The 27,124-nt window shown below is 56.2% G+C and overlaps 10 protein-coding genes and 1 non-coding gene across 11 annotated transcripts; 7 read left to right on the forward strand and 4 right to left on the reverse strand.

The window, feature by feature from the left end:
* Positions 1–102: 102 nt before the first annotated feature.
* On the forward strand, positions 103–632 carry F5144DRAFT_588861 (uncharacterized protein; the record flags this gene model as incomplete). Its single annotated transcript, XM_066789976.1, has 2 exons — positions 103–248; positions 326–632. 2 exons carry the CDS (start codon positions 103–105, stop codon positions 630–632), a joined length of 453 nt encoding a protein of 150 aa, XP_066648665.1.
* A 602-nt stretch (positions 633–1,234) lies between these two features.
* F5144DRAFT_556002 (glucanotransferase domain of glycogen debranching enzyme-domain-containing protein) lies at positions 1,235–6,515 on the reverse strand. Its single transcript, XM_066787950.1, has 2 exons — positions 6,278–6,515; positions 1,235–6,218 (listed from the first exon to the last, which is right to left on the reverse strand). Exons 1-2 carry the CDS (start codon positions 6,505–6,507, stop codon positions 1,682–1,684), a joined length of 4,767 nt encoding a protein of 1,588 aa, XP_066648666.1. The 5' UTR covers positions 6,508–6,515; the 3' UTR covers positions 1,235–1,681.
* On the forward strand, positions 1,238–1,325 carry F5144DRAFT_t13. Its single transcript has one exon. It is a non-coding gene; the product is annotated as a tRNA-Tyr (tRNA).
* A 1,834-nt stretch (positions 6,516–8,349) lies between the features above and the next one.
* F5144DRAFT_556005 (NAD-dependent glycerol-3-phosphate dehydrogenase N-terminus-domain-containing protein) lies at positions 8,350–10,205 on the forward strand. Its single transcript, XM_066787951.1, has one exon. It carries the CDS (start codon positions 8,430–8,432, stop codon positions 10,053–10,055), a length of 1,626 nt encoding a protein of 541 aa, XP_066648667.1. The 5' UTR covers positions 8,350–8,429; the 3' UTR covers positions 10,056–10,205.
* Positions 10,206–11,794, reverse strand: F5144DRAFT_556006 (uncharacterized protein). Its single transcript, XM_066787952.1, has one exon. The coding sequence runs from the start codon at positions 11,668–11,670 to the stop codon at positions 10,339–10,341; it is 1,332 nt and encodes a 443-aa protein (XP_066648668.1). The 5' UTR covers positions 11,671–11,794; the 3' UTR covers positions 10,206–10,338.
* A 925-nt stretch (positions 11,795–12,719) lies between these two features.
* F5144DRAFT_481482 (uncharacterized protein) lies at positions 12,720–15,037 on the forward strand (the record flags this gene model as incomplete). Its single annotated transcript, XM_066785285.1, has 3 exons — positions 12,720–13,003; positions 13,115–14,285; positions 14,339–15,037. 3 exons carry the CDS (start codon positions 12,720–12,722, stop codon positions 15,035–15,037), a joined length of 2,154 nt encoding a protein of 717 aa, XP_066648669.1.
* A 1,476-nt stretch (positions 15,038–16,513) lies between these two features.
* F5144DRAFT_588866 (uncharacterized protein) lies at positions 16,514–20,010 on the forward strand (the record flags this gene model as incomplete). Its single annotated transcript, XM_066789977.1, has 11 exons — positions 16,514–16,561; positions 16,660–16,736; positions 16,929–17,025; positions 17,062–17,319; positions 17,403–17,518; positions 17,801–17,891; positions 18,404–18,841; positions 19,067–19,100; positions 19,234–19,283; positions 19,340–19,359; positions 19,410–20,010. 11 exons carry the CDS (start codon positions 16,514–16,516, stop codon positions 20,008–20,010), a joined length of 1,830 nt encoding a protein of 609 aa, XP_066648670.1.
* A 425-nt stretch (positions 20,011–20,435) lies between these two features.
* Positions 20,436–21,367, reverse strand: F5144DRAFT_523553 (ribosome biogenesis protein SLX9-domain-containing protein; the record flags this gene model as incomplete). The annotated part of the gene is made up of 2 exons (XM_066786770.1): positions 21,193–21,367; positions 20,436–21,116 (listed from the first exon to the last, which is right to left on the reverse strand). The coding sequence occupies exons 1-2, from the start codon at positions 21,193–21,195 to the stop codon at positions 20,436–20,438; spliced, it is 684 nt and encodes a 227-aa protein (XP_066648671.1). The 5' UTR covers positions 21,196–21,367.
* Positions 21,368–21,572: 205 nt separating this feature from the next.
* Positions 21,573–23,346, forward strand: F5144DRAFT_43123 (uncharacterized protein). Its single transcript, XM_066784926.1, has 2 exons — positions 21,573–21,873; positions 21,925–23,346. Exons 1-2 carry the CDS (start codon positions 21,699–21,701, stop codon positions 23,175–23,177), a joined length of 1,428 nt encoding a protein of 475 aa, XP_066648672.1. The 5' UTR covers positions 21,573–21,698; the 3' UTR covers positions 23,178–23,346.
* Positions 23,347–23,442: 96 nt separating this feature from the next.
* F5144DRAFT_43174 (mitochondrial import protein Pam17-domain-containing protein) lies at positions 23,443–24,647 on the reverse strand. The gene is made up of 2 exons (XM_066784927.1): positions 23,623–24,647; positions 23,443–23,572 (listed from the first exon to the last, which is right to left on the reverse strand). The coding sequence occupies exons 1-2, from the start codon at positions 24,323–24,325 to the stop codon at positions 23,472–23,474; spliced, it is 804 nt and encodes a 267-aa protein (XP_066648673.1). The 5' UTR covers positions 24,326–24,647; the 3' UTR covers positions 23,443–23,471.
* A 555-nt stretch (positions 24,648–25,202) lies between these two features.
* F5144DRAFT_43234 (uncharacterized protein) lies at positions 25,203–27,072 on the forward strand. The gene has a single exon (XM_066784929.1). It carries the CDS (start codon positions 25,333–25,335, stop codon positions 26,965–26,967), a length of 1,635 nt encoding a protein of 544 aa, XP_066648674.1. The 5' UTR covers positions 25,203–25,332; the 3' UTR covers positions 26,968–27,072.
* Positions 27,073–27,124: the final 52 nt, after the last annotated feature.

Genomic DNA, 27,124 nt, shown 5'->3' on the forward strand with positions numbered 1-27,124 from the left:
CCCCGTTCAAGTCCGGAACAGCCGGCGTGTGCGATACCGCCTGCACAGCCAACCCCGCCGATCTGAGCAGCATTCAGGGCTGGTTTACAAATTTTTGTAACAATGTCGGAGGTGGGCAGGGAAATACAGAGCCGACATCGACAGCAACGTCACGGCCACAGAACAATAACGGAGGCGGCGGAACCTGGTATGATAGCCCTCTTTTCTGAAACCGGCGGCTCCACGTGGAAACGGCGTGCCGCCATTCTGTCGCTGGCGGTCGATCCATTCCTCGCTTGTCTCAAATGCGTGGACATGCTGTGCTAACCCCGCATGCTATCGTTAGGCTCGATAACCACTATCAATGGGTGATTTTCCTCGTCATCATGGTCGTCGCCATCGTTGGCATTTGGGTAGGCGCCTGCGTCTGGCGCCGACGCTACATCCGCAAGAAGGACCGCGTGTATGCGCTCAACTCCAACCTAGCACATGCCACCGAATCTGGGCGAGTAGTACCCAACGGAGGTAGCAGTGCCGGTTCAGTCCACGTCCCTGGACCCGGCATGTTCGACCCGGCGCCGATCAGTTCTGCCGGCATCTACGGCGAGAAGTCGGATAAGAAGAAGAAGTGGGCCTTTGGGGAGCGGACATGAAGGAACCGGACGGAGCACCGCACAACCCCAGGTTCACACACTACACATTACACCTAGACGCCGTATATATGTCCTTTTGTTTGTCATGGAGTGGAGGGGTTGAATGGACAAACAGGCCATACCCCCTTCGACTTCTTGAAACATGCCTGTTACGACACTTGCGTACCGAAGCACGGTCGCATTCCACAAACCCCGTTGTAATCAGCTTTGGGATACCTTGTTTCTCTTTTTTTTTTACTTCACAAAAGAGATGGTTGGGAGGGCAAGACTAGGATTGGGGAAATGACAGGGTGCCTCGGCAATTGGCGTTGAGGACAGGCGTTGGGGGCAAACTCGGGCATGCTGCCGTTTTTTTTTTACTCTCTCACCCCGTAGACAGGGCTGAGGAGGTTAGCATGCTCGTATCGATCCTTTATACCAATTTCATAGATCATCGCATTTCATAACAACATAGAACATCCCGTTTTCACAGTGGTAATTTCGGTTCGCAAGTACCTCCAGTGATAATTAAGTTCTTGTCAAACCATTGCGCTTTTCTTCTGGAAAGGACGACATGGAGGTCGATGAGCTGAAACTCGAACAAAAGTATTTAACAATCCATGAATCCCCTTGTGGTGTAGTTGGCTATCACGTTCGGCTGTAAAGGCATTTATTGATACCGAAAGGTCACCGGCTCGATTCCGGTCGAGGGGACTTGAACTCTTTTTTTTCTTTTTTAGCCGTTCACTTTTACCCCTTTTACCCCCTTTCCTCTTGAGCCATCGGCCAATTCACAACCCACACATCCATGTCACCCATTAAAAAGCCCCAATAACGAAAACAATGCTTCATTTATTACTGTATCCATACCATCATGCATCAGTAACGATGCTGCAAAACAATAGTTACCCACCCGTTCTCTTCCTTTACGTGTATCATCATCATCGGAACGCCCCTGTCTCTATCTATCTCAACCTCCCCCATCTTGTCCCATCTCACCTCATTTTCATCTCAACGGCAGTTCCTTTGCGCCTAGTCTCGCCTGTTCTTCCGCGGCATCCATGTACAAGTCAATGAGGCAGCCAGCCGACCAAGCCTGGGTGGGGGACTGTTTTTCGGGGTTTCCTCACGTCAGCAAAAAGGCCGCATCGGGGCAAAAGAGTGCAGACAAGCAAGCAAAACAAACAAGAAGGGAAATAACGGGACAGAAGAAAGGAAAAAAAAGAACTTACCGAATCAGGACACTCCTCCCCGCCCTTCTGCGTCAACTCGGTCAATCCCGCCCAGGGGCTGCGGCGGATCATGTCCTTGCAGCCATTCAGGCGGCGGGTGACCTGCTGGAAGGCCTCGGTGCGGCCCTCGGCGTCGTCGGGGGCGCGGCGCCGCAGGTCGAACTTGAGCAGGGCGCGCAGGAAGAAGCCCGTGGGCCACAGCCACTCCGGGCCCTGGTGGTAGTTGCGGCCCTTGCTGGTGGCGAAGTCGTCGCTGTCCTCGCTGTTGCGGTAGTAAGCGCGGTAGTTGAGGTCGCTGGGGTCGAGCGTGGCCATGCCCGTGGGCCCGCGGAGCGCCGTGTCGGCGATGCAGAGCGCGTGCATCGCGTGCTCGGGGTTGAAGAGGTCCGGGGCGACTGTCATGGCGATGGGGAAGTTGCACCGCAGTTGGTAATCTTCGTATTCCTTGCCCGAGCGGTAGAGGTCTTTGTAGATGCCGCGGCGGTTGATCACGGCCGGGTTGACGTCGTGGTCGGCGTCGGAGGAGGGGGAGATGGGGACGAAGAAGCAGCGCTCGAAGTTGGCTTTGATGAGGTCCGCCCAGGATCGGAGGCTGACTTCTGAGCCGTCGGCCTTGCGGACAGACGACTGCTCGTACTTGCCTTGCTCATTGAGGGATGCTACCCAGTCGAGGGCGCTGTAGAGGAGACCGGTTATCTCGACGGCAGCGCCGTCGCGAGGGGTGCCCGGCACTCCCTTGGAGCCCGCACGCTCGCTCTCACCCATTTTGTCCATCCACGTGCCGCAGTTATTCTGGTTGCCGCCAAAGACGAAGCCGTTGTTCCAGTCAACTTTGATCTCTTGGTTGAAGCCGTCGTCGCGCATCTGCATATCAAGGCTAGGGCCGGCGTTGGCCTCGCGGAACTTCATTCCTTCGGCGTGGCGTTGGAAGACTTCCTGGATGATCTCGCGGATTGAGCTCTCTTTGCTGTAAGCTCGTGGGTCGTCGGCGGAGAACCAGGTGTCATCGTATGGTAAGAACCGCCTCTTGACCTTCTCATCAAGAAGCGAGAGACCGTCGGGAACTATCCGGGTGTAATCCTGGATGCATTGCAGGAAGAACCAGACAGAATCTCGGGCGTTGTACCGAGGGGTATTGCCGCTTCCGAGCAGGTTGGGGACCATCCCGTGCTTTACAACGCTTGCAAAAGCGCGGATATGCTCCTTTGCCTCCTCGAAGCGACCGGTGCCAAGGTACAACCCTCGTAACGAAATGAAGACATCGCGGCCCCAACAACGTGCCCATTCGACAGCGAAGTGAGGGAGACCGGCGGCGAGCGACGGGACCAGGCGGTTCGGGTAAAGGGAGGCCGATTTTACTAGGCCGGTCTGTTGCACACTGACCATGGCTAGGCTCTGCAGGAACCACTGACCACCCTGGATGTTGTTGTTCATGAGGGAGATACCCCTCTCGTTGGCTGCCATGTAGGCGGTACGAAGAACGAGGCCGAAGTACCGCGGAAGGAGGAAGCTGGGGATACCACGGATTGCATCGAACCGTTCCCGCAGCCAGGCCGCGAGTTTGGATAAGCGGTTGTAAAGTGGCTGCTGCGACGCACGCTCCAGCCGGCCCACGATGTAGTCAAGAGCCCACTGTCCATCACGGAGATGCTGGCAGAGGGGGTGCGCAAGGTTGTTGTCCTTGATGATGTCTTGAAGAATGCTCCACCATCCTTGGAGGCCAGCGTAGACAAGCTTGCCGTGGCCTGGGATGTCATACACCCCATCCCGTCCTTCGCTGGCATCGCGCTCCTCGGCCTCGCACTTGTATAGCAAGAAGTTGAGGTCTACCAGGTCGAGCTCCTCCACCGCGGACTTGGCACCAGATGTGACAAAAGTGTCTAAGCCGCTCGAGTGCTCCGCCGCAGGAATCCAGGTCTCGAACAAGGCGATGCTGCCAGGCGGGAATTTGTCTCGCACGGTGATGAAAGTATCATCACCCTTCACCTCCATACGAATACCGGGGAGCGCGAGGAGGCGGCTCGGAAGACCGCGCAGGTGGCGCCTGTCGCTCAGCACCTCATCCACCGCCTCCTTGCTCGCGTCCACCTCAAGCATCCAGCTGCCGAGGTGTTTGGCTTTGGTGCCCGTGAGGCGAACGGGGTTGAAGGCGCCATTTCCGTTGCCATAGCCGGGGAATGCGGTATGCGCAATGAGGAAGTATCCTTTCCGGGAGCCAGGGTGGACGCGATGGACAGTGACGTACTGGTCTTCGTGGTGGATGTGAGTCTCCTCATAGCCATCCATCCCCATGAGGGTATGGATCTGATTGAGCAACTTCTTGACACCTGCAATGCCACCCTTGCCCTCTCCGACCTTCACAGGGAACTTGGACGCCTCTGATGTGTAGAGCCGCGTTTCGCCGACCAGATCCACCAGTTTGGGGTAGATCTCATCGTAGCCCATGACGCTCCCAGTGGCGCTGGCGCACATGCTAACCAAGGCTGCATTGGGCAAAGTGTCGCGGGCATCCCGCTTCTGGGCCGGAACTTCGTTATCGTGTGTGCAATCCATGAATAAGGCTTGAACAGGGACGGGTTTGATGCGGCGGATGATCTCGCGTGTGTACTCCTGTCCATTCGTAGCGTTGGCTCCATGCTCTTTCGCATGACTGCGCACCTCGGCACTAGAGATCTCGTCCACCTCGAAGCTTCCGATGGGCCTGCCGCCGTGGCGATGGACCAATCGGCTTAGTTCGCCGGTGCTCCAGGCCTGCATCGCCTCGCGGATCAACGAGCTGAGGCCGAGCCGTTTCACGAACACGTAGTCCATATCCTCGGAACCAGTGAACAGCTCGGCGACGACGTAGAGGTTCGGCCGGACGCGACGGGCCTCGTCGAGGATGTGTTCGGCAACGTGAAGAGGTGTTGAGTGGCAGTTGTCAATCCGGAAGCCGGCAAAGTACTTGGCGAGCATCCGCGCGTACTTGGTCATGTGTTCCCAGAGCCACGGGCTGTCCTCCGGGCCGGATCCGTATCGCAGCTTGGTGCAGTCACCCCAAACGATGACTTCCCGGCGGAGGTAGACCCGAGACTCGGGGCCGGCGTTGTCGACAAGGGCGTTTCCGCCCCATACCCAGCCGTTGTTCACGAGAACCAAGTCCTCCTTTTTGTGTTTGGCGGTGACTTCATTTTGTGGCAGACGGGTGAAGTATGTCTCGATCAGAGGGTTCTCCTGGTTGATCGGACCAAGCTTCGGCCCATTGTCATCTAGACGGACGTACTTAATCCGATTGAAGAGCTGCTGGAGGGTTTCGTCCACTTCCGTGTCGTATTCCTTGTAAAATGGCACGTTCACAATCTTGAGAACTTCCACGATCTTGGCCCGGACAGCTGCTTGGTCGGCAGTGGCTCCGTTATCGCCTTCGTATCTCCCGAACAGCGCTGAAAGAAGCGCCGCGGCGACGTTGGCGTCCACTCTCCTCCTGAACCGTTCACCGAGGCGGTCCGTCCCTTTCAAGCCATGCTTCACCAACCAGTTCGCGAGCTCTTCCGATGTTGCTGAACGTAAGGAGTCGGGGCCGCCGGCCGCGATGGAACCTTCGGGGAAAGTGGTTTTGCCAACAACCCAAGATTCGACGGCTGCATCAGCATCCCGCTCAACATCGGTGACGTAATACTCCCAGAGACGGATCTCCGCGACGACTTCTTTCTTGATTGCCTCCATGATTTTGAGGAGATCGTCGAGGGACTTCACCTCCGACGGCAGGCCAAGCTGCTCCAACTTAGACCCCAACTCGAGCAGCTTGGTATCCAGAAGGTAAGCGGACTCGAGCCACGGGGCTGTTGTCAAGTTGTAGCCAGCTTCCGGGTGCTCCTCGAGCCATTGGCTATTGTTGGCAGTGTGATTTAGAACAATATCCGTCAAGCTGAGCAGCGAGTGGTTCTTCTCCAGGCTTTCCACCATCTTCTGGACGTCCTTTTCGCCCTCCGGAAAACAGGTAGAGTCCCAGCCGAGCTGATCATACAGGCTGTAGGGCGAGTTCGAGGCGCCCCTCACCTGGAGAGGGGTGAAATGCACCATGTTGTAGCCCCGGTCGCTGATTCCCCTGAGATGGCGCTCCCAATCCTGCGGATATTTGCCCATAAACTTGCTGATGAGGGAAAAGACCGACAGGGCCGGGAGCGGTAGGGGCTGGCCATCCAGCGCCAAGCGCGGGGCAACGTCGATGTAATACCATGGTGTTGTCTTGGTCTTGGGCTTCGAATCCTCACCAGACTGGGTCAATTGGTTCGCTAAATCAGGCAGCTCGGCGTAGGTGATATAAAATGCGTAGGCACCAGCTTCGTAGATTGGGATGGAAATCTCGATTGTACGATTGAAGTCTGGGACGAGCCTGGGACGGAAATATTAGTATTCTAGTTTTATCACGCTCTTGTTAAAAAGATGACCTACTTGAACTCCCGGAACTGGTCGCGGTGGAACTCGACGCCCTGCTCAGGGATGTTGACCCACAAACTGCCATGGCGGCAGATGCTCGAGGTGCCCTCGATCGCAAACCGGATGGTGAAAGGGTCGTTATTCTTGGGGGCTAAATAGATGTACTCGCCGGCGACCTGGGGCGAGCCATCGTCGTTCAGCGACAGCAGGTAGACCTCGTTGGAAACCATGGTTTTTGGGACCATGTTGTAGGAGGGAAAACGGAGCTTGGGAAGCTCCAAGCTAAATATGTTAGCAGCGGAAGCCAAGTCTTTTCGTCGATCGCCCCGCGCGTTGGGTCTCAACGGTGCCGCCGATCGGATCCAAGGCACCAAACAAGACACAGGCACAGAGCAATGGACCTGATAATTCTCGACATCAGGGAACGGGTTGTTGTCCGGAACTAATGTAAGCGTGGCAACGGTGCAAGCTAGCGGATTGAGCGGTGGCGTCGGGTCAATTCAAGGATGGTTTCCAAGGTTTTCCGGGAATTGAGGAGAGAGCAGAGGAAGCAATAAAAGCCAAAACCAGGCAAATGCAGCGAACTTGAAGCACCAACGACAAGGATCTCTTGAAGGTAGGTTTAGGCAAAGAGAAACCGGGCAATGGAGCGATGTTGCCCGACGCCGCCTACGGGACTCCTAAATCCCCCCAGCGAGGGCACAGATTGCTGGCGCTGCAGCTGTTGCACGACCGAATTTGGAAACTTTTGGGTCGACTGCCGGGCCTGTTGGTCTGGCGCGATGTCATCAAAGGGGCACAGACGGTGGGCAGGCTGCGCCCAGGGAATGTGTTGGTTTCAACATGCCAACGTGAATCAGCAAATGGGAACCTTGCCATTCCCTCATGTTTCGTTTGGGTGGTTCGAGGATGGGAAGGTGGGAAGGTGGAGCGTCGCGATATTTAAACTGCAGCAATGTGCATCAATTGAACCAGCCGCTAAGGTAGGTACGCACGACTTCTGTCGCTGATCCCGTCGTTTCGATCTGGCAATAAGCTCCCAGCCCCTACGCTTCCACAACTAGCTGTTAAAAAAAGTTGGGAATCGCCGTCACTTATAACTGCCAGTTGCGACATCGCTTGTCGGTGTTTCTGTGTTGGTTTTCGTGCCAATGCTCTCGATTTGAGGCTGCTTTCTCGATGTGCCCCCGCCCCCACCTGTCTGCATGTTCGATGACATCAGCGCCCTTGCTCATATTCTTGGCAAGTCTGTGCTTTCGACCAGTCCAGACCCTTGGGCGACCATGTCGATCTCTCCAATGATGGGGATTTTTGTTCCTTCCATGCAGCAAATCGAAGTACGAGATATTGCTCCGGCGAACGCCAAAAAGCATCAGGCGCGAGCTTGTTTGGCTGTTATACCACTGTGTGTACAACTTCTGTATGCTGCCCTTAATGACCTTATTCCACTCGTGGCATCAGGTATCCCTAAATGGAAGACTGCTGAGGGTCGTCGGCACTCTCAACCCACACTGATCGCGGCTGCTAGCGGGTTGATTACACGGTAGTCAGTTAGGTAGTTAACCCTAGCCCATCGCTGATCACGAAAAATATAGAAAAGCTAGGGAAGTGTCAGCGGCCCGAGTCGCTGTTAAGGGTTCGACGATGTTGAGACTGAGGTGGGCTTTCGGACCGGCCCGAAACCTACCGTCATGTCCCTAACAACGCGCTGAGCAAAATGCCCGCGGTCTCCGGCAATGCCAGCCGCGGCAAGCTCTGTTGATTTGGACTATTCTGCACTGCTCGTCGTGCACAGCTGAGCAAACTCCCTCGGCTCGTTGGGCGAGACGCCAGACAACTCGGGCGTCCTCAAGAGAGCCACGATGGGGCTATGGATGCTTGGCAGATCAACGGCCTCGGTGACGGGGAGAGCGATCGGTTCGGCCGAGGCGTGGCCTTGGCCCCTTGGTAGGTCACATGGGAGTTTCTAGAAATTCGTGGGTGAGCATTCTGTGAAAGGAAGGCGGTGTAGCTTTCTGCCCTTCTTTGCGTCATGGTTTGCAGAATGGGCCAACAGCGTCGCAGAAAATTCCCCGACAGTCAGTGGCGATGCACACAAAGATTGCACGGGCAGAAGAAGAGTTTTGGCCGCCCAGCGCTGTTCAGGCTTGTTAGGGTCATTTTGACAATGCGAGGGATCGTGGCGTCGCCCTTACCGGTCCCGTACAAAAGGAATGCTAAAATCATTCCTGGTTTGCTGGCGAATCCCTTCAACTGCCACTTCAGCCCATCCCTTCCCAGCATCCACCACCGGTCACCGCCTGCCTTTTCCTTGACCAACGTGACCAATTTCCACAGCCATATCCACTCAGGAAGCTGCACGTTCCGACTGCCCAGGCATAAACCTTGCCAGCCAATTCGGTCCCTTTCATCCCAACCTTCTCACCGTCTAGATTTCTCTCCACCAGGTCGTCCGAAGCCTACTAAATCAACAACCCAAACCCAGCGTCTGAATTACTCAACAATTAGCCTGGCCTCTTCTTCACTCTCTCGAAACCACCCACACGATACTCGCGGCCTGTCCCAATCTTCAAAAATGGCGGGGCCTTCAGACTCTATGCGGCGCAAGCACAAGGTGACGGTTGTCGGGTCGGGCAACTGGGGCACGACAGTCGCGAAGCTCGTCGCCGAGAATACCAAGGAGCACTCAGATATCTTTGAAGAGGATGTGCAGATGTGGGTGTACGAGGAGAATGTGACCATCCCTTCGGATTCACCCCACCACGCCGCCGTCGGGGACAAGCCCCAGAAACTCACCGAGGTGATCAACACATACCACGAGAACGTCAAATACCTACCCAAGATCCCGCTCCCGAGCAACGTCGTCGCGAACCCCTCGTTGGTAGACGCCGTCAAGGACTCGTCCATCCTCATCTTCAACCTCCCCCACGAGTTCATCGGCAACGTCTGCAAACAGATCAAGGGCCAGATCCTCCCGTACGCCCGGGGCGTGAGCTGCATCAAGGGCGTCACGGTAACGGAGGACAAGGTCGAGCTTATCTGCGAATACATTAGCGAGTCGCTGGGGATCTACTGCGGTGCCCTGAGCGGCGCCAACATCGCCAACGAGATCGCGAACGAGCTCTGGTGCGAGACCACCATCGCTTACAACACACCGCCGTGCGACCGACAGGGTGAGAACGGGTCGAACGGGACGAACGGAGAGCACCGCGACGCGCGCGGCCAGATCAGCAAGACCGAGCTCACGCCCCTGCCACAAGAGTACCACCCTCTCGACCACGCCGAACTCCGGAAGCTCTTCGACAGGCCCTACTTCACCGTGTCGATGGTGTCTGACGTGGTCGGCGTCTCGCTCGCCGGCGCGCTCAAGAACATCGTCGCCCTCGCTTGCGGGTTCATCGAGGGCCACGGCTGGAACATGACGGCCAAGACAGCCGTGATGCGCCGGGGCATGCTGGAGACGATCCAGTTCTGCCAAGAGTTCTTCCCCGAGACGATCCAGGAGATGACGTTTTTTGAGAGCGCTGGCTGGAGCGACATGATTGTGAGCTGCACATCGGCACGGAACTGGCGCTACTCCAAGATGGCCGTGGAGCGTGGTGTGTCGCTCTATGAGGTCGAGCGGACCGAGCTGAACGGCCAGAAGCTGCAGGGTATCTCCACAACGAAGGAGGTCATGAGCTTCTTGAAGGCGCGCGGTGTGCAGGACAAGTACCCGCTATTTAAGGCGGTCGAAGGAATTGTGGATGGGACATTTGAAGTGAAGGATATTCCTGTGCTGTTTAGGCAGTAGAGTACGGCGTTGGGAGCGATGTACATGTAGATGCATTATTAGCCTTGATGGGGTCGCATCGTCCCACGGGGCGAGGGACCACCAGCGATTATGTAGACATTGGCCCTTTAATCAACTTTGAAGAAGCGTCCTGTATATCATGGATGATATTGAACTCATCTAGAACTCATCTAAAACTGGATATTTCGCCCGCAAAATCAACGTCATGAGATGGTATCCGCGCAAGAAAGACCCTTCCCCACCACCGTTTCCCCATCAACCTCTCCCTACCACCGTCTGCCTCTCAATAATCGTCCAGCAGAGCCCTCTTCTCCTCGTCCGCCACCTCACCCTTCCCCCTCAACCCGCTCGCAAAACTCGCCCGCCTCGCCCTCACAGGCGCCACCACCTCCATGTCACCCTCCCCCTCCTCTGTCCTCTCCCCATCCCCAAACAGCTTCTTCCCCACGCAGTCATAGCTCAGCCACACCAGGTTAAACAAGACGGTACTCGTCGTCAGCAACCAAGGAGGCGAGCGGCCGCGGCCGTCGGCGAACCACCGCCCGGCCGTCATCAGGAAGATGATGGCGGGCGCCCAGAAGCCCAGGAACAGGAACTGGCCCCAGCGCTGGCGCGGGGTCGTGCGCGTGTAGGGCTGCAGCGCCGCCAGGTACGCCTGGTACTCCTGCGGCAGCTCGTGCTCGCGCGCGCCGTCCGCGAGTAGCTTGAGGTAGCGCGCCGACGGCTGCGCGTAGTCGGGCTGGGGCCGTCGGACGGGGCTCAGCAGGCGCGTGACCCAGCTGGGTGGGGGGGTTGGGGTGTCGTCGTCGTCGCCGGTTTTCTTGGTTGTGCCGTTGGTGGTGGCGGGGACCTCGGGGATGCGCGGTGCGTAGAGGGTGTGCGCGAGGAAGGGCTTCGGGGGCACGGGGATGGTGGGCTTCTCGGGCACCCGCACGCTCGGCGGGAGGACCAGGCACGGCACCAGGATGTCGTGATAGCTGGCGCCGCCGCCCTCCGTCGCGACGATCTTGGCGTAGTCTTCCGCTGTGACTTCGTAGACTATGCCGTATAAACCCTTGTTCCAGACTGGTGGCCGGCGCGCTGAACCATTTGCGCTATCCTCCTTGCCTCCATATTGTGGGGGTTGGGGGAGCTCGGGCGGGAATTTCGGCGGTCCTCCGGGGAGTTTTCGGAGCGCGGTGTTGGCGAAGCACGGCTCGCGGTAGGGGATGCCCGGTAGGTCGAACGTCAAATCAAGCGACGGCGCTGCGACATTGACTTGGCTCAGCGGACGGATACCGCGCATACCGAGAAACGTCTCGGCACACATGTTTGAGCCATAGGCGAGATAGAGAACGGTCTTGGGCTTGACAGGCGCATTTTGATTGAACGCTTTCGCAAGTATCGGTTCGCTTGGAAACGGTGTCGGAGCAACGTCGGGCTTGGAAAGCCGGGCGGCAGAGGTGTGAGGGATAGACGAGATCGGGGGATATTTCGGGAGAACTGGCTTTGGTCGAGCGGCCCAGGACCAGAGGATCTGGATATGGCGAAGACTCCAAATCGCGGTGTCGTCTTCCGATTTGGGAATGTGCGCCTCCTGCTCTGAGACAAGGGCTGATGATTTGGTGGAACCCATGGTGTGACGTCAGTGTCCAGATCCGAGGGCTGAGGGTTGGCGAGGCGGTGGTCGTCGTGATCCGTGGGCAGAATGGCGACATCGACCGGCGGTTTTATAAGTAGGCGGCAGCCCTCCCTGTCAGCAATGGGGCAAGCGATTGCGCTTCGTTTCTCAGCCTAGCAGCCTGCCTGCACACGTAATCAATCGGCAGGCTTTGTGGGGCCGGAGCTCCATGGAGCAATCCTCAAAGAAAGCCTCCGTTGTTAAGCCGAGTCCGAGACGGAAGGTAATTTTGTTAGATTGCCTTACGATGGAATTCTCCGATCGAGAAGTTTGATGACACAGGTCTAAAACCCCCCCCAAAAATTCTTCATCGAGAAGACTAATCCGAGCATCCTCATCACCATCCCGGCCGGACCGGCCGTGTGATCCCCGACTCCTTTCTCCACTACAACACATGAATTGAGACGAACGTCCCAACAACCAGCTGCCCTATTGACTCGGCCACGATTAGTAACACTTCATCTTGTATCTTCCCGGCTCTGGGCACTTGCTTGACGCTTGACACTTGGAACACATTGGAGAGCATATACGACCCTAACCCTGTATAAACGGGGTTGAGCTAAACTTTACACTTCTGGATCCTGTGACTAGTTGTTTCGAGGACTGGGGAAACCGTGAAAATGACCGAACCGGTCCCAATCATGTCAAGCCAAAGTGGAACTTTGAAAAATATCTGTGAACTGGTAGGTAAGTGTTGGGTCAACGTCTTTCTCGGCCGGGGTTCAATGAAGCGTTGTTGTTAGCGGATGGTCCGCAACTTCCTTCTGTGTCTGGTTTACGAGCGTCAGGCTGCGAGGCAACTACGTCCCAGACTTACCAATCTAATCAATTTTTCGGTTTCTCCGGAAAAGCCATACGGGACAGATCCTCTTGCCCGCCCCGTTGCGAGCAAGTTCCCCTTGATGCCGGTCTCTCAGTTTTCTGCCTGCTTCTGGTGTCATGCAACCAAGTTAGACAACCTACTCTGAGAGCGATTTTAGTCAGTCTTTTCTTGGTCTTTCGCAATGGAATACACTCGCTACTCATCGCAGCCGGCAACCATTGACCTCGTTCGAGCCGACTTAGCGGAAACCTGGGCCATCGATGGGTTTGAAACTGAGAGCCCAAGGAGGTCCCCCTCGATTTCTCGTGTTAGCGATATGCTCGATCTCGAATACATATCAACACCCAGCTCTCCTACCTCAAAGGCCACAAAAAGGGACCCCCTACCCGATATATTGGGCGACTTCCTAGAATTGTCCCCTATCCGGAGAAAGCGAAGAAGCGCGAGCCAGGAGAGGACGGGTATGTACAAGCCTTCAGCAAAGTCCATTGGCAGGACCTCTGCTCAACCTCTTACTCAGTCCCCGGGGAGTCTGGTTCGTGCTAACAGACAGCCCGCTCTAGTGATTGAGATAAGCTCCTCGCCTAAATCTAGCAACTCTCCTGGAGAGACGCAGCCTCAACATCCCAAGACGAGCAAGCGCAAAAACCCGAATCAGTCAACGACGGCAGCCGAGTTACCTGTGAAATCTTCCGGCCCGAAATCGAGAAAAACGACAACAGCCTCAGATGCAAAAAAAGAACCGGCAAAGGCGTCCAAACAAGTCAAGGTCATCCCCACACTTCCCGCCAGGACCAAGGCAAAAAAGAAGACGAGCGGCGACGACCTTTTCGAATTAAGCGATGTTACAGACACGGAATCAGAACCCCGGCCAAAGAAGCGACAAGCCAAGCAACCATCGCCCAAAGGACGTCAACCACCCCCTCAACGCAAGGCTCGGATCATCGAAAAGCGAGTAAGCTCACCCACCACCCAAAACAACAAGCCCAGGCCTGGACCGAAGAAACCGCTCAGTCACGATGCTCCTCAAAAACGCAAGGCCAAGGCTGGACCAGCAAAGACCGACACTACTCCTCATGCAGACCAAGAAGAGGCGCCAGACGCCCCTGACTGTCGGGATGACGAGGCTGTACCCACGATCGCTGGGTCTGCTCCGAGTGAACACCTGCGCAAGGGTGATCCTGCTTTCGACTTCAAAGGCAGAGATAGCCCCAACAACGCCCCCTCCCCAGAGCCCCAGAAACATTTGCCAGATTCAGTGGGAGGGAGTGACTTGCTCCCTCCGACCCCATTGAAGCACCAGGACGTCATAAGTCTGTCTAACGAAAGCGCAGACGCAGGCGCACACCGTGTGGTTGTGGGATCTAATTCGCCTATGTTCATGGAGCGAGCCGAAGAAAACACGATTGCAGAAGATGCTCCAGGTACCGCTATCATGATCAACACAGGGCCAAGTTCTGAACAGCAGTCACCGAAACAGTTATCCGTGGACCATGGACATCTCGGGTCTACCCCTCCGCCTTCGTTTCAACTGCATGCACCAGGATACAACCACCAGGGTATAGAGCATAGCTTGCCAGCGAGAATCCAAGAGGCATTCTTTTCCGATGAACAGCTGGCGGCGCCGTCATCATCTCCGGCCCCTGCATTACCGTCCAACGCTGAGGAATGCTCCAGACCCCAGGATGTTTGGAAGCAAGTGGTAGACGACGATTCCCCACCTGCCATTCTTCACCGAATTGTCACGGTGAGTGTATTCCTCCTCTTCCTAACAATGTCAACGAGCTAATTATGTCCCAGCTGCTGCACCGTTCGTTGAAACCCCGAGAGGAGGTGGTACGAGACATCTCCGAGGATTATAAAGCAAATGCCTTGAACTTGCTCAACAATTTGAGTGCCCGACATGGCCAGGAGAAGAAGACCATCTTGACAGCCCTCCGAAAGGCATCCAACGCGGCTTTCGCGATCTTCTCCGGTGCAGGGCAGGATATGGCAACCCTCATCAGCAAACTACGGGACATGGATGTCACTCACACGGCAGATACAATCAGACGGCCGGTCCTTGCAGAGAAACTTGATTCTGTGGTCACATTGTGCCAAGCTAGGCTAGGGCCGGCTGGAGATGACGTCTTGAATGAGTCTGAAAATGGTCTTGATGGTCTTGCGGAGACCTATCGACTCAAATTAACTGAAGCAGCCCGCCAATCCGATGATCAATCTCCTGGAACCTCGGGCAAAGTCGAGCTGCGGGTCGATGAATTCATGAGGCAGTGCCTTGACGGTAAACCCAAAAGAATCCCATCTCCCGCTGCTAAAAAGCCTGAAAGGCCGGCCCGGAATGCCGACGAAGCTCTGGAGGTGCTCTTGGACGGTATCATCAACACATTCCAGAAGAGTAGAGATGGGGGGAACCTTGACCGAGCCGTGGAGAATATCGCTAATGTAGTGTCCGAAGACTCTGACATGGCAGACATTGCAAGTATGGACTTTATAGCGTGAGATGAGCTTTGTTTGTTTTTGTTGCTAGCTAGAAGAGGGTCTCGGATTTGGGAGAGACGAAAAGTGATGCTTACAGGAGTTGAGTAATCAGTTGGCTGGAGGGGAGATGATCGCGACACTCTAGCTCTAACACTGAAGGGTAGCTAGGAGGCTAGATACAGATATCAACGCCTAGTCCGCCATTCTAGGACGAGAATCCGAAATGTTGCTCATACCCACGCTAAACGAAAGCATCAACCCAGAATGTGAATCCAAATGGGTGTTCTCCACCAAAGTCGCGCGCGGCGAATGCGGCGAGAGGCTCCGGATATCACTTGCTTGTGAGCGCCGGGTTTTCCAAACGCAACCTGAAGGGAACACACTCCGCTATCTCCAATCTGGATCCAAAATCAAAACTAAAATATTCGAAATAATCAACTTACCTTCGATGAACAACCCCTCGATGGTTCACCATGTCTGGCCGATTAAACATTAACTAAAACGGCCCGACCACGGCTCTAGGTACCACGCCACACGGAACAACTTAGGAGTCGGACTGATCGATTGGCAACGTCGGTGGCCTCTCTCTTTATCAACACCACCTCGCCCCTCGGTCACCAGGCTTGTGCCGGATGTTCCTGGCCGGCTGATGGACTCTGGCCGACGACTAGAGTATAGTCTAGCTCTACGGCTAAAGCTAGACATAATAGAGAAGAGCTAGAGGGTCTGGAAACCGGTAAAGGGCCTCCTTTCTTTTTCCAACAGGATGAATTCTATTGTGGCTTTTAAAGGGTAGGTAGAGGTTATTATCCGATCCATACGGTACGGTTTTCTTTGCAAATAGCAGTAGAAGGACCAGCACGCCCGCGGGCATATCACTCGTCACAAACCCACCCCCTGTTTGAATCTCCCAGTCAACTTGACCAAGAACACTTCTTCGGGTGTGCCACACGATGCTCTTGTCTCGGGACATGGCTATCCGAGGCCGTGCTGGAAAGCTCAGAACCTGAAGCGGGAATCGGAGCAACGGATGAAGTAAGTGATAAGTTTAGCGCCTCAATTGAGGAACGATGACAGAGGGAGGCCAGCTCCATGCCCCTTAGATTCCAAATCTATCATCAACTTCCTAAAATGATCTCAAGTAGAACTCGTCCAGCGACCGCGGGCGTAGTGCCAGTACAATCCATCATTGCCCTTGCCCACGCTTCCATTCCAGTTGCCGATCGCAAATCGACAGGCGCAGACCCAGCCTCCATTCGCAGCGGCCAGGCTTCTGCCGCACTTCGGGCACTTGAGAGACTGAGACATAGTGGAGTTGTGGGTAAGAAAATACCACGCCGGTACGGTTGTTGTGTAGCGAGATAGAAAGCGCGATTGGACTGGGCAGAGTTAGTTAGACGTTAAACACTCTGGAGCGGAGGACAGAAGGGGGACGGGGCTAAGAATACGAACCGTGAGTGGAACGGTTCTCGGCCGGCGAGATGAGTGTGTTAGACGATGCTGATTCTGAGAGCTTTTGAGGATGAGTTGGAGGCGAGTGTGATTGTGATGATGATGGAAGGGAAAGAATCAGACTCGAGAGGCAGGATATCAAGAGCTTTATAGGCAGGTGGTTACTGGGGATACTATTAACACACTCTCAGGTCACCCCAACAAACACCGACAACGAAGGTCTCCCGAAACTGGTCGCAGAATCCGCGCCCAAATCCGCTCCCTATCTGTGAGCTCTCATAGCCTTTTCGCTTGTTTCGCAATGAAAATAGGAACAGGTCGAAGCCACCAGCATCAGAGCTGGCGGTTCCGAAACAGGACCTGGTGGCTGTGACGATGGAGTTGGCAAAGACCAAGTCGGCCACGGATCCGTCCTAGACGGCGGTAATCCTCTGCCATGATATCACTATCCTTGGGCGAGATCCCACGCGACGGCTGGCGGTCGCCGCGCCCGATGCGCCGTTTCATCATCGGGGCCAAGGTTATTGCCAGAGCCCACGAGACGGGTTGCCAGGAAGGTTCAAGGAGATAGGCTGGCCGGAGAGGAAGAGTAGGAGGGTGAAGGAACGTCAGCGGTTGACGGCGTTGTGGGCAGGAGTTGGAGTGTTGGGATTGGGTACCAGCGGCCGTGGGAGCCGTCGCGGTATTACCTCGAAATTCCCGATGGATTCAGCCAGCCAAATTCCAACAAAGCCACCTTCGTGCAACAAGCCAGGATGAACCAACGGTCCAAGACCCAACTCGGAGCACCCCATATCTGCATGAGAGTGTACACAATTGTCGGCGGCCGTTCCGATTTAAGTCTCGGTCCCGTCCGTCAACACTCCCTCCCAAGTTCTTTCAACTTTGCGGCTACCGGACGGCGGGGGACATGAAGCTAGCTTGTGGGAGGCAGTGGGACAATGCTGGGTCAACTGCTCTCAATGCTGCTACACAGTATGGATGGGGATGCAGGATGCGTCTCGTGGCCCGAAAAAGGTTAAAACCTTCCTGTGGGTCAAAATGTCAAATGTCAACAACATGTGGGTGGCTGCCAGCGCACTGCACTGGTTATCCACGCATGTCTTGTTCGCTGCGTCCTCTGCAGCATGATCGTTGGATGTTGGACTGCGCAGGTGCCGCTTCCTGGCACGGGGAAGGATGTCTTTCTGCCTGCACAGGATAAAGCTGATTGTTACACGAATTAGGAGAAATAGGAACACCCAAACCCTTGGGTTATCACGACTCCCCGACAAGTCTCCACAATCCCCGCCGTTGACGGCCCGCGCTCACCCGGCTCACCCGGCTCACCAGATCATATTCCCACACGCCAACGAAGCAGCAACAACCTCTCTGCATCATGCATGGCAGCGTTGAGCGCCTCGGCAGCCGCCACGCGATCAGCGTATTATGCATTGCTAACTGCAAGATTCGAGATTCCTGGCCATAAACGGGCTTGAATATACTGACGACAACGTCTCTCCGAGAATGGGTCGTCCAAACCTTGTTGCGTGAGGTGACGTCTCACTAACTACCGGCCAGCGCAACCACCCGCCCACCCACCATCTGCACTCCAGAGCGAGGCGTCTTGGCGCAGGCGCAGCCAATGGACCTGATGGGTTCTGGCCGAGGCGTCGGGTGCGACGCCGGGGTTTGGCAGGATTCGGTGACGTCGGTTTGGAATTGATATCATCCTCTTGCTCGGACAGAATATCAATATGACGGATCTGTCTGGTAGCTATCATATGAAAATACATACCTATGCCATTATTAGGAGTTTTGACCTTTGGTGACTCCGTTTTGTCCCGTCCAATTGTTGCTTGGAGCAGTTTTCGCCCAAACTGGCCGTGCAGAGCGCAGCCACACAATGCGAGGGTGATGCGTTGAGCACTGGCACTGGCACTGCGGGGCCGCCAGATTCCACGGCCGAGCCTAGAAAGCCTCGCTTTTCCTCCCGCTTTGGGTTCTGCCGCCACGCTTGTGAACACCCGTCTCCCCCGCCAAGTCGTCCGAACTGGCTGTCGACGACAGCGCAAAGCGGCGCTCGACCGCTCTTATCCATTTCATTCCATACTTCCATCCGGTACCCGATCATCCGCCACGCCCCTCTTTTACTTCCAACCTCGTCGACCAGCGAAGCCGCCTTTGCTGAAAGCCCCCGACAAGTCGAATTCGAATCTCTCCTCCGCGACTTCCGCGACTGTCAGTACTTTACCCTATACGCCGGTCCTCCCGGCTCTGCTACCAATTCCGACCGACGCGACAGCCAATCTGTCAGGGTTTACCTTCCGCGACACCCGATCTTCCTATCCGAACCTCGTTACTCGACCACCGACAAGATGCGTTTCCGGCAGAGTATGGTCAGGCACTTGGGAGATAGTGTAAGCACGAATACTTTCTCTACTCTGGGTGGCTGATGTCTCACGGGCTAGAAAGTGGTGAAATGAGGGGGGGGGGGGGGTTGAGCCTTAATGGCTGGAAGGAGATGACCGCTTGGACTTTGGCGTTACTCGTAATGATATTGGTGGATGGTTGTTACAATGGCCTATTTACCTAGGACCTCAACTGACTCATAAATAGCTCGGCATGTCCTCTCCGAAGCCGTACCTGTCCTGTAAGTTCGCTGCCACCACATTTGGTGCCCTCTCGCATACTGACAACTATCTTCGCCAGACCATGATATTCGCCGTATGTATTGGAACGATGGCTTGGCCTTGTTTAACGAGCTGACTGACTCTTGTTTCTAGTTGACACGGAAGACATCAAGGCACTCAAGCACGACTGGCTGACGGATAGTGTATGCGCAAACCTCTTCGTCTTGTCAAGTTCGCTCGCGTGCTAACGGTATTATAGGCCATCGCGTTTTGGGAAGAGTATGTTGGAACCCCCGACCCTCGGTTTTCCAGTGTCTGACACACGCCAGGTGGCTTGAGCGGGAAGTCTTGCCCAAGTATCCACAGGCCCGGATTATCCTCCTTCGTCCCGTGGTCTCTCATCTCTTGATGCAGACGACCGACCTCAAAAACGACGCCTCCGCCTTGCCCGACTTCCGTAAGGTTACGCATATCTTCCTGCCAATAAGTGACAGCCGCGACCGCTGGAACGCCGACAGCGGGAGCCATTGGTCTCTTCTCCTCGTGTCCGTGATCGATCGGGTAGCATTCCATTACGACTCCCTCGGAGGCTCTAACTACTCGGCCGCGAAGAGGGGAGTAGATCGCCTGAGCATCGTGCTAGGTCTCCCCCTGCGGTTTCATCAGCTAGAAGACACCCCCCAGCAAGAAAATAGCAAAGACTGTGGCGTCTTTGTCTGCATCTTGATGAGGCACCTGCTCATCAAGCGCCTTCTCAACGCGAACGCTCATGAAAAGGTGTCGATGTCGATGGCGGGGAAGATGGTTGACAGCCGCGGCGGGAGGAAAGAAATGCTGCGAATCGTTGAGTCATTACGGAAAGAGGGCGAAAGACGCCGGAGCGCCAGCCCATTTGCCAGTTCGTCCAACGAGCCACCGCGCATCGACTAGTAATTCTGTGAGAGGGCGTTACGAAAAATGGGCTACAACTGGGCGGCGTTCGAGATATTTTGTTTCTTTTTTATATGCGTCGGGCAAGATTTGGACGGGCACCAAGAGTCGGCTGGTGTTGGAGCCTATCAGGGTGGCATTTACGATTGAAGGAGTTTGGGAGTTGACTGGGTTAAGTACCCCTGGGTCTGATGGAGGTTCTTTGGTGGGTATCAATTATGGCTACTCAAGGCCGAGGCAGCGGTTTATGATACGGAGTAATGCCCAGCTGGCAGCGGGAGGAAAGGGCAATGTGCCGCTACGTTTGCGCTCCTAGCACAAGCCCTGACACAATTTCACCCCCCTGTCCAAAACTGGCAATACCAATTCATCCCCGCCAAGTTTTCAGTGTAGCTGGTCGCTGCTTGGTAATGGGCCTTTGGTATTCATGTCTTGTTTAGAAACGCCGGATTCTGCTCCATCGTCGCCGAAATAAACCCCCGCAACGCCGCCCATCGACCCGACGTAGCCGCAGGCTGCACCGGCACCGCCGTCTGTGTCTCCCCCTCCGTATCCATCTTCTCCTGCCCCGCACTCCCACTCCCACTCCCAGCAGCCGCATCCCCAGCCCCAGCCGCCGTCCCCGACACAGGCGCCGCCGCGGCCGAGATATTCGCCAACTGCGCCAAACTCCTCCCAAACCTTTCCATCTCCCCCTTCACCAACCTCTCCTTGCGCTTCAGCGCCCCGGGCCGACTCTTCAAGCTCTTGTGTCGCACCTTGCCCTGGCGCGCCTGCTCGGCATCCATCGCCCCCGCATCCTGCTCCGCGATGTCGGCCTGGATGTCCTCCAGCGCGTCGCCCAGCGACTCGAGCGTCGTCACCAGCTTCTTGGAGGGCCGCCGCTGCTTTTTGGTGCCGGTGCTGCTCTTGCCGGAGGATTTGGCCACGCGCGAGAGGAAGGAGGAGTGTTTGATGAGGCGCTTGTCGCGCTTGGAGTCGATGAATTGGTCGGAGACGACGTTGTCTTCGCGGTGGAGCTTGCGCGGGAGGAGGGGGTCGGCGAGGCGGGCGCGCGCTTTTTGCCGTGCGGTGAGGCGCTTGGAGGGGGCGGGGGCTGTTGGGGCCTGTGAAGGGGGGAGGGAGGGGTTGTTAGTTTGGTGGAGGGGCGGGCGTGGCGGGGGAGGGGTGGGAGGGGTGTACCATTGCTGGGGTTGGTGCCGTGCGGTGCCGTTTGGCGCTTGTTTGGGGGGCACGATCAGTAAGTGCGTTAAAGAAAGGGTTCGGGGGCGTTGTGGTCGAGGAATGGGGAGCTTCAAGTTCGCATTCGATGTGCTGGGATCGGGATGTGTCCTGGCGATTGGACTTTTTAGTGGGACAGAGCCTCACCGCTTTCCTAGCAGACCCACTTGGTGGGAACTCGGCTGCTCGCCAAGACGGCCCAGGATCTCCATGATGGTGGGGGAGGGGCACTTCATCTCAGCCCTACAGCGGCACAATCGGAATATCGGATCTTTTTCTGCAAGCAAGCGTTTCCAGGTTTAACGGCGGGCCTTGACGCCATTGGCTCAGAATTGGTGATTTATACGCTCGTTCTTGTCACAAACTTACGAGGTTGGGGAGCGAGAGAGAAGGGCTCGGATTGGGGGCTTGCAGCGAGAAGAAACACAGAATATCTTCAGTTTCAGGCTGCATAATTTTCTGTTACCATGGTGGAAGGTGAAGTAATAGAGAGGGATCTGAAATACCAGTTGCCCACCAACGGCCGGGTAACGGCCGCGAAGCATCAAGACAATGGAGCCAATGGGGGCAACCGCCGCCTCAAAGACGAGGAGTTTGATAGATATTCTCGTCAGATGATCGTTCCCGGAATGGGCAAAGAGGGTAAGACATAAGGGGCATGGATGCTTCGAAGTGGATAACTAACATTCCTAGGTCAACTCCGGCTCATCAACTCCCGAGTGCTCATAATCGGAGCCGGCGGCCTTGGCTGCCCGGCCGCCCAATATGTCGCCGGCGCGGGGATAGGGACCATCGGCATTGTCGACGATGATGTGGTCGAGGCCTCGAATCTTCACCGTCAAGTCGGCCACAGCACCGCCCGTATCGGCATGAAGAAAGTCAACAGTCTAATCCAGCACCTCGAGGACTTGAACCCCCTCCCTACTTACGTCCCTTACCCCTACCAGCTTACCCCCCAAAACGCTGCCGACATTATATCACAGTATGATCTCGTCATGGACTGCACCGACAACCCCATAACTCGATATTTAATATCTGATATTTGCGTGCTTCTCGGCAAGCCTCTCGTCTCCGCCGCGGCGGTCCAGAAGTCCGGTCAGCTCATCGTGCTGAACTGCCCCCCGACACCCCAGGGCCTAGTCGACGGCAAGTACGCCCCCTGCTACAGGTGTTGCTTCCGAAAGCCGCCGCCAGCTAGCTCCATGGTATCCTGCGGCGAAGCCGGCATCATGGGCCCGGTAGTTGGCATGATGGGCGTGGCCCAAGCAGGCGAAGCCATCAAGATCCTCGCGTCCGCACTACACATCCCGCCCGAGGCGGACACCAACAATAACTCCCCAGAACGGAACCTCCAACAACCAACGCTGCTCATCTACACGTACGACCTCGACAGCGCCGTCGGCCTCTATTCCTTCCGCGCGCTCAAGATGGGCGGGCGCAAGCGGAACTGTTTTGCGTGCGGCGAGAACTCGACGCTGACGCTGGAGGGCATCAAGGCCGGCGTGCCCGACTACGTGCAGTTCTGCAGCGTGCCCACGTCGAGCGTCAATCTCCCGCCGGAAGAGCGCATCACCGCGGCCGCGTACCACATGGCGAAGGAAAGCGGCGAGTTGTCGGAGCATATCCTCATCGATACGCGGGAGAAGGAGCACTTTTCGTTTGGGAGCATCGAGGGTGCGGTGAATACCCCGTTTTCGAAGTTCTTGATGAAAGCGGCCGCGATTAAACGGGATGGAAGTCCCGCTAGTGAGATCCTGCCAGCGGAAGCGGGGGAGTCAGATACACCGATTTTCGTGGTCTGCCGGACCGGGATCGATTCGCAGGAGACGGTGGAGAAGCTGAAGGAGCTTGGGTTGGACAATGGAGGCAAGAGGAGGATCGTGGATGTCATGGGGGGCATGAAGGCTTGGAAGGAGGAGGTCGATCCTGCGTTTCCGTACATATGACCCCGGTATGGATGAAGGCTTGGAACTCAACGCCCATGATCTAGCAAGAGCAGGATATCGACCGCTAAGCACAATAACATACGAGTGATGTGTACCAAGAGGAGACTTTCGCTGGTTGCTTGGAGATGTCCTGTTGACTATGTTACAACCGAGAAGCCGCGAACTCCAGAAGAACAGATAAAAACCGTTATGAACTGGATAATACCCGTGACGGCCATCATTGCATACTCCGAGCCGTCGGTGTCACAGTACACCCTCGCTTATCAAGACAACTGCCGCCGCTTGAGCGGCTGCTCATACAAACCCTCCCTTCTTCTTGTTGAACGATCTCTGGTCCCTCAGCCATTGCCTGTAGCCGGCCACGCTCGAGATCTTTTCGCCGTAAAAGTCGGGCACTGCAAATCGTCAGCCACGTCCAAAGCCCCAGAAAGAGAAAACCACCCACCAGGATTCCGCACGGAGCTCGCGCTCGGATCCACACGATGCTTCTTGATGCGCGCAAAGAACTCGCTCTCCTTGACAGCCATGGGACCCTTATACTTGCTCTTGAGCGCATTAAAAACAGCCGAGCCGAGGCTGGGCCCGACCAGCCACCCCAGCGCCGCGCAGCTCAAGGTCATGAGCCCCAGCGTGATGAGCGGGTCCAGCGGGATCTGGCTCACCAGGCCGTCCGCCATGCCCGAACTCAGCACCAGTGCCCCGCCCGACCCGCTCCCCAGCGCGCCCACCACGCTGAACCCGGACTGCCAGCGGCGCCGCGCCTTGCGCAGCTGGAAGAAGCTGTTCCAGTCTAGCACCGCCTGCTCCGGGTGCGCCGTCGCCGCGGCCTTGGCCGCTATCTCGGCCGCGTTGGCGTCGGCCGCGGCGTCCGGGGTGGCTGCGGCTTGGGTTGGGTGGTGGTGGCTGGAGGCGTTGCGGTGCGGGGGTTGGGAGACTCGGTACTTGACGAGGAGGGAGGAGGGCGTCGGCCTGGTTGAGAGCGGGCGGGTCTGTGGTTGCTTGGGAGCGGGGTGGGTCATTGAGAAGGGGGATACGGTTAGTCCCGCGGCGTATGGGCAGGCAGCGTTGCGCAGGAGGGCGGGCTGCAGGGCGTTTGCAGAGCGACCAGCGCCCGCACGAAGCATGGTCGTTGCAGTGGAAGCGAACATGATGGAGGGGTGGTGCCACGATCGAGCCTGGCGGGGTCGTGGTGCAGTTCAGATAATTCGGTGCGGTCGATCAAATGGAAAAATTGAACATCGGAGGGAGTGGAGAGGGGTATTTATCGACAGCGTCGAGCAAGTCAATTGTTTGTCCAAGGCGAGTTGCTCTTGCACCTGTGATGATGGATGCCAGAGCTGTGGTGGGGATCAATCAACGCTTCGATTTTCCAAGCCTCAGGCGCCAAGATGCCGATGCAGCCAGTTTGGGCGATAACGAAGCGATAAGAGCTCCAGTATTTTTGGTGCCATCCCACCACGACGGCTATTTCAACCGCCTGTGATCCGTGGGTTTTAATTCGAAACGCAAGACTAGAAATACCATTTAAAACGGAATCAATATGGCTTGATACGCGGATGGAAATGGTGTCGTTGTCAAATGTAAATCGTACAGATGGATGACTGGCATTGTGGTCAAGTAGCAAGTGATCAATATCGAAGAATAGGAAAAGAATATAAATGTCAGGCCGCCACTTGGTAAAAGGGGACCGCGGGACAGCCGGGGTTTACTGAGACGGTTACGGATAACCGCCATGCTGTAACAATAAATTAGAATATAAAAAAAATGGTAGTTAGCTCTTTTACATTTAATTCATTGTTGGGATGAAGCTCCACAGTTCGTCGACTGATTTGGGTGATTGGTTGCCAAGGCCAACCACCTCAAGTGCCTATATAGGTAGGTACCTACCTAAGTAGTGGCTTGGTTATCCCCGGCCCACTTGGCGAGCTCAAGATCGACGACACAACTTCATCTTTCAAGACGACAACGTTCCAATTCACCGCCATCACGGCGCGAGAGCATGGTCTCTCTGGCCTGATTCTCTACCTAAATTCATGGCTCATTTCCCTATATTTTTCTCTTTTCCTATCCCTTCGTCTGGCGGTCGCTGAAACGCGCGGCGCATCTCGGGCGCATCGCGCTGCTAACATCGAGAACCCAGGCAGCAATCCACACCATGGCCGGTACACCACCCCAGCCATGTCGCAAAACGACCATCAAGGTCCCAATTAATGCTATTCGAAAATATGTTCCCGGCTCCGGGCCGCCCCCGCCTCGAATCGCCTTGGCCCCGCCGCGAGACTCGACCGGGTACATCATCGACCAGTTCATCCTCCCCACCGACAAGGACATGACCACAACCGCCCGACGCCAAGTCCACTACCATATCGGCTTCACTGATCTACCGGCGGTTAAACTCCTAATACCTTGCCATAAGGTGCTAGATTATGTCTCGCCGCGGGACCTTGAGGAGTGGGAGTACCAGAATCTCGACAAAAAGCAGGAGCAGGCACGCCAGCTGCGCGAGAAACAGCAGGCCGCTCCTATCAAGAAGAAGTCCGGGCGGCCCCCGAAGATCCCTATGGAGGATTTCGGCATGCCGCTGGCGGGTTCAGCGGAGGAAACGCGGCTTCTGGCCCAACAGGTTGCCGGTCCATCCTTGTCTACGCCACAGAAGCGAAAGCTAGGCCGCGTGTCAGACGAGGAAGGATTTGAGTATACCAGCAATGGAGAGTCGGACGATGCTGCTATAGCCCGTCAACTAGACGGGAAATACGGGTTTCACCATATTGGGTCGGAGAGCGATACGGTAGACGCAGAGTCCGAGGACCCGCTCGCGCTGCCTTACGACACCCCCGTCGCAGAGACTCCGCCCCGAGCTGGTAGCTTGACGCAGGCTGTCAACAATTCCTTCCCTGTCAGGTCCAAGATCACACCTCTGAAAACTGGCTCTTCCGGCTCCTCTGCGCCAGCCGCTCCTCCACAAAAGGACACTCCCACATTCGGAGGGTTACACCCGGTCTGGGCGCATGCGTTCGGCCAGCGCCGGCGCTCCGACGAACCTCCAAAACCTCCCGGCCAAGATGGCAATTCCCAGGGCAGCAGAACGCCGTGGTTACCCGCTGTCCAGTCACAACCTAAACCGGCGTCCAACGCCGGGTCCGGGTCTGGTATGGCGAACCGCCATCCTAAAGATCCAACCTCGCGGCTTCCGACACCGAGCGCCGCAGCATATTCCACTATTGCTTCCGACTCATCGGCGAGGAAGCGCAAGGAACCAGCGTCCAACGGGAAGAAGCAGCGGAAACCGAAGAAACAAAAAGTCGAACCGCAAAATGAACCTGTCGCCGACGAGTGGGAGGTGAAGGATTTGCTCGATGACCAATGGTTCATTGAACAAGGGGTCAAGGTGCACAGATACCTTGTCCTCTGGGAAGGAGACTGGCCCGAAGACCAAAATCCCACGTGGGAGCCGGCGCAGAACGTCCAAGACCAGTCCCTGATCAATCGATACGAGAAGAAGAAGAAAGCCAGCTTACTGAAGCCGCAACGGAAGGCTCAACAAACCCTGCAGCAGCATTTGGCCGGTGCCAAGTACTCCAGCGTCGCGGAAGCCTTCGAGGGCGACATTAACGAGCAAACGGGGCGGGCCGCCGCGGACGTGGGGAGCGATGCTGATCCATCTGATGAGACCTTGTTCGTTACGGAGAGCGTGGGGGGCATCACGAACAACGGCACAACGTCGACGGGGACACCGATCTTCGGGTCGTTTGACAGCATGCTCGCGCAATACAAGCAAAGCTTCGGGTAACTGTGGAGCGAATCGGTGAGTAGGAACCACGCGATCGCAGGGGGCAGTGACACCCTCTCGATGCAACCAAGAGCATAACCAACTACCTGACCACCGCCATGAACCTCCTGATGTGACTATCGAGGATGCGGCAGCCGCTACGGGCGGCCCACGGGAA

The sequence above is a fragment of the Chaetomium tenue genome (assembly GCF_020726465.1).
Source record: "Chaetomium tenue strain MPI-SDFR-AT-0079 chromosome Unknown F5144scaffold_1, whole genome shotgun sequence".
In the NCBI taxonomy this organism is placed as follows: Eukaryota; Fungi; Ascomycota; class Sordariomycetes; order Sordariales; family Chaetomiaceae; genus Chaetomium; species Chaetomium tenue.

Coding starts and splice junctions, on each gene's coding strand:
- F5144DRAFT_43174 (XM_066784927.1), bottom strand. CDS start 24,325: ATGTTCGCTTCCACTGCAACGACCATGCTTCGTGCGGGCGCTGGTCGC. Junction 23,573..23,622: donor GAGCTCCGTGCGGAATCCTG/GTGGGTGGTTTT, acceptor GACGATTTGCAG/TGCCCGACTTTTACGGCGAA.
- F5144DRAFT_556005 (XM_066787951.1), top strand. CDS start 8,430: ATGCGAGGGATCGTGGCGTCGCCCTTACCGGTCCCGTACAAAAGGAAT.
- F5144DRAFT_43234 (XM_066784929.1), top strand. CDS start 25,333: ATGGCCGGTACACCACCCCAGCCATGTCGCAAAACGACCATCAAGGTC.
- F5144DRAFT_43123 (XM_066784926.1), top strand. CDS start 21,699: ATGGTGGAAGGTGAAGTAATAGAGAGGGATCTGAAATACCAGTTGCCC. Junction 21,874..21,924: donor TCCCGGAATGGGCAAAGAGG/GTAAGACATAAG, acceptor TAACATTCCTAG/GTCAACTCCGGCTCATCAAC.
- F5144DRAFT_556002 (XM_066787950.1), bottom strand. CDS start 6,507: ATGGTCCCAAAAACCATGGTTTCCAACGAGGTCTACCTGCTGTCGCTG. Junction 6,219..6,277: donor GACCAGTTCCGGGAGTTCAA/GTAGGTCATCTT, acceptor TTTCCGTCCCAG/GCTCGTCCCAGACTTCAATC.
- F5144DRAFT_556006 (XM_066787952.1), bottom strand. CDS start 11,670: ATGGGTTCCACCAAATCATCAGCCCTTGTCTCAGAGCAGGAGGCGCAC.